At 30.9% G+C, this 10480-nt stretch overlaps 1 protein-coding gene across 5 annotated transcripts in view; it reads right to left on the bottom strand.

Annotated features, from left to right (window-relative positions):
• Positions 1-10361, bottom strand: part of DIP2 (disco-interacting protein 2) — a gene marked incomplete at its 5' end in the record, with an annotated part of 91726 nt that extends 81365 nt beyond the window's left edge. For all 5 annotated transcript variants that reach the window (XM_067044687.1, XM_067044683.1, XM_067044684.1 and 2 more), the window contains 1 exon segment: positions 10287-10361. In XM_067044687.1, the coding sequence (XP_066900788.1) occupies positions 10287-10361 (75 nt within the window).
• Between the last annotated feature and the right edge of the window lie 119 nt (positions 10362-10480).

The following is a 10480-nucleotide window of genomic DNA, read 5'->3' as shown; positions in this document are numbered from 1 at the left end:
CAATCATTAATCTACGGTCAACTATCTACACCTCATTCTTAATTATTTTAAATTATGAAGAAGCTGGTCGGGGTTGCTGTCAAAAGGTCAAAAGTTGGGCGAAACGTCCGAAAATAAATAGTTGTTAATTATTTTTGTACCTCTTTTGACCGCAACCACAGACCTTCTTCATAATTTGAAATTATACGGTCGACTATTTATATATATATAATTTTTTTTTCTGAATTAAGATAAAAACGAGAATAATACAGTAAATTGTTATTTAAAAATAGTACAAGAGCTCAATAGAAGAAAAAAAAAGGTAATTTCACCCCCATTTTTCAATACTTTAATTAGAACTATGTATAGTTACTAGTCTAAATTGATGAGTCTGCCAAGTATAGGTGGGGGGGAATAAAAAATGACGGCTATAAAAACGTTAAAAAAAAAACGAATTGTTCATTTGGAGCTCCATATCTTTTTAACTACTAACAATACTAGAAAACCTAAGAGAACATTATTTAAAGAAGAGTAAATTTGCTAAAATATGAGCCCTAATAGAGCTATTTACGTTCAATATTTCTTGAGATATAGATTTTTGAAAAGTAACATTCCATGAAAAATCAGTAATCAGTGAATTTATTTTGGGAAATCTGACAAACATACAGATATCCATTAGCATTCTAATTAAAGCTAATTTAATGTACTATAAAGTAGTATATCTTCTATGTGGTAGTAGTTTTTATGATATTTGCTAATGAAATATTGTCTGAACAACTAGATATCAATATATTTTATCGAATATCATGAAAACTACTACTCCTTCGAAGATAAACATTATAAACTACTTTATGACACACTGAACTGGCTTTAATTCGAATTAATTGACATCTGTACGTCGAATGGTTCCTGATAGGGATGCGACATCGATGTCGATGTTTTGAGTAAAACATCGATGTTTTACATTCGACGTTTCACATTCGTCCCTATTTATCATTTTTTTTTTTTATTGTAAAAGTAACTAAATGAAAACAAAGAATTTACAGTATAAATAGATTCCTATCAACAATGTGGTGGGATAAAAAAGTACCTCCAACCTTCACGCAAACGACGTGATAAAGATAAATTACGACTAGAAAGACATCAATGTTCGATCTATGCTCAATATTAAAATATCATTGCATACAAATCTTTGCCAAAAATACATCGATGTTTTTGAACAACAGCATTCTTCGGCCAGTCAAAAGAGGTTTTTGAAACAATGAATCCGACATCGACTACAAAAAACATCGATGTATTTTTTATAGTGTATTGTAAACCAAGATATATTAAAACATCGATGTTTTTTGTATTCGATATTCTATTCTTTGATTGAAAAAGCACTTCTGACTGGCCGGATGAGCATGCGTAGCCGTTGTAATAGACCTTATGTAACTGAAATGGTTGTTCAAAAACTTCAATGTTTTTAGTAGTCGATTTCTGAATGTTTCTTTCAAAAACAATTTCTGACAGGCCGTATAATGCGTGCTCGTTGAGACAGACCTTATGTTTCTGAAATAATTGTTCAAAAACATCGATGTATTTTGGGTAATGTATTGTAAGCAACGATATTTTATAAAATCGATGTTTTTTGTATTCGATATCATATTCTTTTATTGAAAAAGCACTTCTGACTGCCCGGAGCATGCGTAGCCGTTGGAATAGACCTTAGGTTGTTGAAATGGTTTTAAAAAAAACATCGATGTTTTTTTGTTGATGTCGCATCTCTAGTTCCTGAGATATAGATTTCCTAAAATAAGTTCACTTACTTTTTGTCAGTGCATTTTTTTATGAAATGTTGCTTTTTGAAAACTCATATTTTAGTAAATTTACTCTACGTTAAATGATTTTCTATTAGTTAGAGTTGTAGGTAGTTTTAACAATATAGAGTAATTTTTATGCCCTCTAACTATACTTGGAAGACTCATCAATATTGATTAGTAATTATACATAGTTTTTATTATAGTAATCAAAAATTGGGGTGAAATAACTGAGTTTTTTTCTTATCTTGGGCTCTTGTACTAATCTGTGGTGATTAATAAATGACTAACTCAGAAATCGGGTAATTTTTAAATATAGAATCTCTAATAGTTGTACAAAATTTGAAAAAAGTATTCGATATAATAATATATTTGTATTTGTGAATGAATTTTTTTCTTTATACATTTTAATAATATTACAGATCAATTTTAAATAAATAAAATAATATTTAAACTTTAAGGTGGCCCCTTGTAAGGTGGGTGGGGTGCGTGTACCTGAATGGTATCGCTTCTCGTTGTGCGTGAGCCGGCGGTGTGGCCTCCGGGCCCTAGTGCCCTGCCTCCCCTGCACAGCGCTAGTGTTCCCTGTCCCAACATCATCATCATCAACCAATGCCAGCTCAGAAATATCAGTAATTGTTACAAAGTCACATTTAAAAATATCTTTTTCAAATTTACTCCATTTACCCATCTAAGAGTAAAAATGGACGTTTTCAGATTCAAGAAATTAGTGAGAGGTGCACATCTCAAAACTTTTAATTGAAATTAATTAAAGATATATTTTTATATTATTCTCAGTGTCAATACTTTCCCATAATAATTTTCCAAATGAATCTTTCAGTAGACAGATAGACTAATTGCAAAATTTTAACTTTTGTTTTTTTGCAAATAAATGAAAGACATATAAAATTTTACTGAAATTTACATTCTGCTCTTAACCATTCATTACATGCCAAATTATTATAGAAAAACTAAATATTCAATAAATTTTTTTAAATTTATTTATTGCTATTTACAACTGTACATTATAATACATTTAGTAAATTTGATCTCAGTTAAATTGGAATGTTACAGGCGTGTAGAGAAACTACCTTTTGGTAGCACTCTAATGACGTTTTACATTAGCAGCTCTCGTGGTCATCTTCTTTTCAGGCGCCTTGGAGGATTGTCAGGAATGGGAGAGGATGGAAGGTTAGAAACTGGCGGGTTCGTTTGTAATGGAAGGAATGATATCTGGTTCGGGCTAGATCGGTTACATGTAGAACATTAAGGTCTTTATGTACGATTTTATTTGTGACAGAGTAAGGAGCATTGAGGATTTTACGAAGGATTTCGGATTGCAATGATTGCATACGAGAGGTATTCAAAGGTTTAGTGGAGCCCCAAAGCTCAACCCCGTATGTCCAAATTAGCTTTATTATAGTCATGTAGATCAGTCTTTTGTAATGTGTTGGAAGTTTAGACCGTTTGTCCAGTAAGTGCTGTAAAAGTAGAAATCGACGTGCAGTTTCCTGTCTTTTCAGTCTTGTGTGAGGATTCCAGGTTAGACGTTTGTCCAGATGTCGTCCAAGGTAGCGGATCTGTTCGACAGGGGATCAACAGCATTAAAGAAGACGGTAGGTTTAGGACAAAGGGTAAAGGTGATTTGATGGGATTTGTTTTAATCCTCCAATTACGACACCATTCTTCGAGGGCTGTGATATGGATTCCACAAAACAAAAAATAACTATGATATAAAGACGACTGAATGTATAAATAAATTGCTGTGAAGTCTGGGGAGCGACATGCTTTACGAAAAGGAAAAAATTAAAATCTTTTCAAAACAAAGTCGTAAGAATTGCAGTGGATGATCCTTGGTTCCTTGTAAGAAACAGCCAAAAAGAGTCTTAGCAGAAACCAAGACCATATTCTTCTACAATAGATCACATATTGCTAATCATTTTAAATCACATAATTTTAAATTTTCTTTAACATATTAGGAAGTAAAATACTGAAGATTCCGACGAATAAAATTGTCTTGGGCGGCCTGTTGAGACTTATCTTTAGTCGTCCTGTACAGAAAATATTCAATTTCAGAAATGAGAGATATTCTGATAGAAATCTTGAGTAATGTCCGAATTTCATCAAGAGTTTACAACCCTCTGAGATATCTCCCAGTAAGAAAGCAAATGAAATTTCCCCCTGACGCCAGGACCAGTTAGCAATTTTATTAAGATTGCCAGGAAGGAGTCACGCTTTATCTCAAGCGATAACAAAGGGACAGCTCTGGCGAAAAATTCCTCTGCAGAACAGAAGGGGGGGCGAAGGGGGCTTAATAACATTAATAAATGTTAAAATAACATATATATGTATATATAGTTGACCGGAAAAATTGATATACAACAAGATGGTCAGGGTTGCGGTCAAAAGAGAAAAAAAAAATAGTATACAACTATTTATTTTCCAACGTTTCGCCCCACTTTGCAGGGCTTCATCAGGGCTAAAAAGATACAAAAAAAAAACAAAAAAAAACTGAGAATGTACAACAATAAGATACAATTAGGCAATTTAAACTAGGATAAATATTATGTAAAAATAAAATGATAAGAAATTACATATAAATAAAAGGACATAAAATAGTATCAGTATAAAATAAACTTGGATAAACAATGATAAGAATAAAAATAAGTAACAATGGCAAGAGTAATTTAAAAAAAAAAAATAAGTAAAATAAAAAATTAAAAAGACGTTTATTTAATCTCTACTTTTATTTTTTTTATTTTACGTATTTAAAATTTTTTTTTTTACACTTGCCATTGTTACTTATTTTTATTCTTATCATTGTTTATTCAAGTTTATTTTATACTGATACTATTTTATGTCTTCCTTCGTTTTATTTATATGTAATTTCTTATCACTTTTTATTTTTACATAATATTTATCCTAGCTTAAATTCCCTAAATCCTTTTCGGTATTCAGTACATTATTAATAATGAATTCTAAATAATTTAAGGTGATAGAGAATCTTCTCGTTTTATACCCGACCGAACCTCGAACTTCTCAGGATAATTAATAGTTCGAAAGACTTTCTTTTATAATTTAACTTTCAAGTGCCTACTACTGGTGCAAAATCTATTTTTTTTTTTTTTTTTTTTCATTCCCTTAAAGTACATATACGGTTCCTTCCATGCAAGGAGATATTAATATAGTGAAGCTACAAAAATCCTAGAGGACCCGCGGAGAAGATGCACGGAGGACAAAGACTTGTACGAGGAGCCAATATGCACTGGAGGTAATAGGGACGGCAGGACAATAGGGTTAGTACTCTAGACAAAGCGCCTCCTTCGGCAGTAAAGAATATTGTCCTTTAACCGCTCCTTTGAATATCTTCCATGAAAATGAGCACGTACGGGAGCCCGTCCTTGGAGCTGTTTACCAGAAGAATGGTTTGGGGACATTCGGCAGTAAGGGCGAATGGACACTCAACTCGCAACTAGGATAAAACTTAGGACAGCGTGAGTCTGCATATGAATCACTTAATAAGTATTCCAAGAGCCCAAGAGGAGAAAAAATTTTATATATGTATATATAGTTGACCGTAAAAATTGATATATAAGAAGATGGTCAGGGTTGCGGTCAAAAGAGAAACAAAAATAGTTTACAACTATTTATTTTCCAACGTTTCGCCCCACTTTGCAGGGCTTCATCAGGGCTAATTAGGTACAAAATGATATAATGATAAGATACAATTGATAGGAATAAAAATACAAAGATAAGATACAATGAAAACAATACAATGAACTTGTTTTTTATTCTTTTCATTGTATCTTATCTTTGTATTTTTATTCCTATCATTGTATCTTATCATAGTATCATTTTGTATCTTTTTAGCCCTGATGAAGCCCTGCAAAGTGGGGCGAAACGTCGGAAAATAAATAGTTGTAAACTAGTTTTGTTTCACTTTTGACCGTAACCCTGACCATCTTCTTATATAGAAATAATTTTATTTTATCCCAATTTTGTATTACTTCAATGAAAACTATGTATAATTACTAGTCAAAATTGATGAGTCTGCCAAGTATAGGTAGGGAGGATACCAAATGCCACCTGCTTCAAAACCTTAAAAAAAAATTAACTTTTCATTCAGAGCTCTATATTATTAAAATTATCAAAACATTAATATTTTCTAAAATATAGACTCTAATAGATCTATTAACGTTCAATAATACCCGAAATATAGCTTTTTAAAAAGGAACATTTCATAAAAAGTGCACTGTAAAATCAGAAGTTAGTGAATTCATTTTGAGAAATATATATCTCAGGAACTATATGAAGAATAGATGTCTACTAGCACTCAAATTAAAGCCAGTTAAATTTACTATAAAATAGTTTATATCGTTTATCTTTGTAGAAATAGTAGTTTTTATGATATCTGACAAAATAAAGTCACAAAATGTTAATTTCTAGTTGTTCAGATACAATGTTTGATTTTTGAAAAAATATATCTGTAGATCCATAAGACGCACATATGTCTGCCAACACTCAAAATAAAGGAAATTTAACTAACTATAAAGTAGTTTATGACACTTATCTTCGTAGGGGTAGTAGTATCTATGATATTTGCTTATGAAATAAGTTTGGCAAATGAAAATTTTTCCGAACTACTATAAATCTATTTATTTTATCGAATATCATGAAAACAACTACACCTACGAAGATAAACATCATGAACTACTTTATAGCTCATTAAATTAGCTTTAATTTGACTGCTAATAGACATCTGTACGTCAAGTGGTTTTTGAGATATAGAGTTTTCAAATTAAATTCACTAACTAATGATCTTTCAATACATTCTGTACATTTTTATGAAATTTGCTTTTTAGAAAGCTGTATCTCGAGAACTATTGAATGTAAATAGCTCTATTAGGACTAAAATTTTAGCAAATTTACTCTACTTTAAATGATATGTTTTTAGAATTTCTATTGTTGTTGATAGTTTTAAAGATTATAGAGCTCCGAAAGAAAAAGTTTTTTAAAAAATATTTTGAAACAGCCGCCATTTTTTATTCCTCTTACCTATGCTTGGTAGACTCCTCAATTTTTACTAGTAATTACACGAAGTTTTCATTAAAGTAATAAAAAATTGAGGTGAAATAACTGACTTTTTTTCTACTGCGCTTTTCAATCCAGTGCCTTTTCAATATAAGCTGCCTGTAATTAATTATTATTCCTTTTTAATAAATTTCACAATAACGTTTACTGTATAATTTTTATTTTTAAAACTAATGGATAACTGTTACGAAATAATTTTTATGAAAAATATTACTAGCTACAAATTAATAAACAGCTATGAATAAAAACACCTCGCATTGAATGATGGATTCGCTTGAGATAATAATCGATTCCACTCGTTAATTGCAAAACAGCATTAAACCAGCATGTAAGATCGATTCGAGAAATCGAATCGGGCCGCACTCGATTAGCGAACACCTTGAACAATATAATTTAATCTAGCACACCGAATCAAATAGCGGCTTGCACAATACTAGACTAGGCTCGAGAGCTGTTTCTTTATCGATACTCTGCACAATCGATAGGTTGTTTAGCTCAAAGTCTTTCATAACAGCTGAATATAAATCTGATTAAATTAGAGAAATATCTATAATCGATACTTGGCTACTATATTTTGTTGGTTATAAAAATTAAATTTGTATAGCTACAACCCAAGAAGGATTGGAGGTGCAGTAGTTGGTAAGGAATTAATGTCCACTAGACCAACCGTTGTTCAAGGATGTGTTTTTGTTATGATCACGCTCGACCGCCAGATTTTTACCCAATTAATGGTACCCCCTTAATGAGATTGGGTGGACTTCCGAACCCACAGGGGTGACTCACGGCTACTGTGAAACAGAAAATAATTATCTGCCACAGCCGGATTCGAATCCTTGGAGTTAGTAGCTTTGTGCCATACTACACAGATACCTACCCCTACTAATAATCGTAAAATCTAAATATTAAAAAATCACTAAAAGTAATAATTAATTTTTTATATTAGACGACTACATAGCTATAGAAAAGTTTCATCTAAAAATGTTTTGTAATTTAGGAGTATAAGAGATCTTCACAGACAATATTTTTTAAAATAGATTGTATCACATAACGGACCATAAAATTAGGTGATACTTCGAAAAAAAAAAAAACTTTTTTGTAATGTTTTTATCTCTTATTTTGTTTTCTTTCACACCTTTCTAATGATTTTAATTTTTGACATATATGTTCTAGCCTTGTTTTCTTTCTTTTTTGTCTTCTTTTATATATTTTTTCTTACTGTTTTTTTTAAATACACACGCCTGTTGAACAGATTCGATACTTAGGACTTCCATCTTGACAAGAGACTTACATGGAATCCACACACAAGACTGAAACGACAAGTAACTGCTCGTAGATTCCGATTGCTACACCTACTTGACAAACGCTCTAAACTTCCCATTCACTACAAAAAATTAGTATACACTACGATAATCAGACCAATTTGGAAACACGGAATTGAGCTCTGGGGCTCTACCAAACCATCAATTTCCTCCCACATCCAATCCTTACAATCCAAAATCCTACGTAAAATCCTTGATGCACACTTATTACGTTACAAATAAACTCATCCACAAAGACCTTAACATCCCATCCTTTGCAGATTTGATCCAAAACAGGTACGCGTCTTATCATTCTAAACTCCTTACCCATCCTGACCCATTAATTCTTAATCTCTCTTCCTTAACAAACCCTGATAATCCTCCGAGGCGTCTGAAAAGAAGATGGCCACGAGACCTTCTAATTTAAATTAATGCTTTAAGTTCCACCAATGGGTGGTTCCTTCCCAAGATTTTCAAGTGTATATGAAACATACAACATATTTACTTATTTTATGTATTATTTGTACAGTTGTAAATCACATAAAATAAATAAATAAAAAAAAATGTTTAAATAATTTTTTCTTGTTATATTGTTTTATATTTATTGCAACATGGTTGTTATCATGTTTGTATACAGCTCTGAAGAAGGACTGAAATCCAGGCCGAAACGTTTGCATGATAAAGTAAACACCCTTTAAAATCGTCTTTACTCGTGAGAGCGCACCACCGCCCATCTTTTCATCATATTAAATAAATAATATATAAATTATTAAATATAAAATTAATATCTGATATTTCTGAGCTGGAATATGAATACAGAAAGACAAGTAAATTACAGGCCATAATTCCTTTGGTTAAAACATTAAATTAGAATACAACATTAAATATTGAGAAAATGTGTTAGAAAAGCTAGAAGATAGTGTGTATAAGACAATGCAGTAAATTGTTAAAATTAGACAGAAATAGAAATGGAAGAGGAATATATATTGGATGGGGATATATTGTAGTATATATTTTGTAATATTTATAACCATTTATATAATATGATCATATATTATAAACCATAATTACCAAGCTAAGCAATAATGATAAAATGAAAATCATGGTTCAAACCGATATGCACGCTATACGATTCATACCATCCTTCACCTAAAATAGCTCTTGTCATATTTAGCACCACAGGGCTCAAATAAACATTAAAAAATTATCATTTTTTAAAATTGAGCTGTATGGTTCAGGATTCGAAATTCCTGTTTTCGTAAGACAAAAATAAATGCAATAACAAACTTATTGATGCACCCCAAAAAAGACCAAAAATAATGAATATTCATAGAATTTACATGCGTGCATTTTATATCAAACTTAATATGTAAACATATCATTAACATGAATTGACAGTACATTAACATCAAAGTTGGAAGACTGTTATAAACATATGAAGAGAAAAAAAAACTATTATTTATTTTATACAGTCGTTCTAGGAAAATTATTGAAAATGAAAATTAGTACCGGCCAGGAATACAGACATAGTAAGGAAGTATTGTTACTAGATCAACGGTTGTTAAAGGAGGTGATTTCGAGATCATAAGATTTTTTCCCAATTAGGGGTACCTAATGAGGCTGGTTGAAATGAAATATTACTATCTACAATAAACATTTGAAATATCTTTGCTAATGTACAATTCTATATATTATATTATTTATAAATATTATATACTTATATAAAAAAAATAAATTTGAAACTTTAAGATATTTTGTTGTATTTATAACTCTGCAAGAAACGCTTCCTTAAAGAAATCTGTATTGATCCCAACTTTCCAAGAACGACTATACAGCAGTTTAATAAAGTACTTTTTCCTGGTTTTGACAGTTACATATAATGCTTTAATTTAGATATATAAATATATATATAAAGCATATTCGATATATTCAGAGAACAAAGGAATAGTTTAATTCTCAATAGGATTAGACACATTGAATCAGATATGAATAATTTCATTAGTAAGATTACTCAGTAGGGACAAGCTATGGCATACGACATAAACAGGACATGGTTACATATACTATTCACATATGAAGGATATATTGGATACATAAACATCATCATCAAAGTACATACCTTGGGCCTGCTTAGGGACGTAAGGAGCAAGAAGTCTTCCACGCTTCTTCTCATATCCTTTTTGGGTAATATCACCTGTTAACAAAATTTAATTATTATAATACAATTTAAAAAAAAAAATTTATTTATTGCTATTTACAACTGTACATTATAATACATTTAGTAAATCTGATCTAAGTTAAATTGGAGTGTTA

This window comes from Halyomorpha halys, unplaced genomic scaffold (genome assembly GCF_000696795.3).
Source record: "Halyomorpha halys isolate HHAL.00 unplaced genomic scaffold, Hhal_1.1 Scaffold242.1, whole genome shotgun sequence".
In the NCBI taxonomy this organism is placed as follows: domain Eukaryota; kingdom Metazoa; phylum Arthropoda; class Insecta; order Hemiptera; family Pentatomidae; genus Halyomorpha; species Halyomorpha halys.
This window is presented reverse-complemented; position numbering and strand designations above follow the sequence as displayed.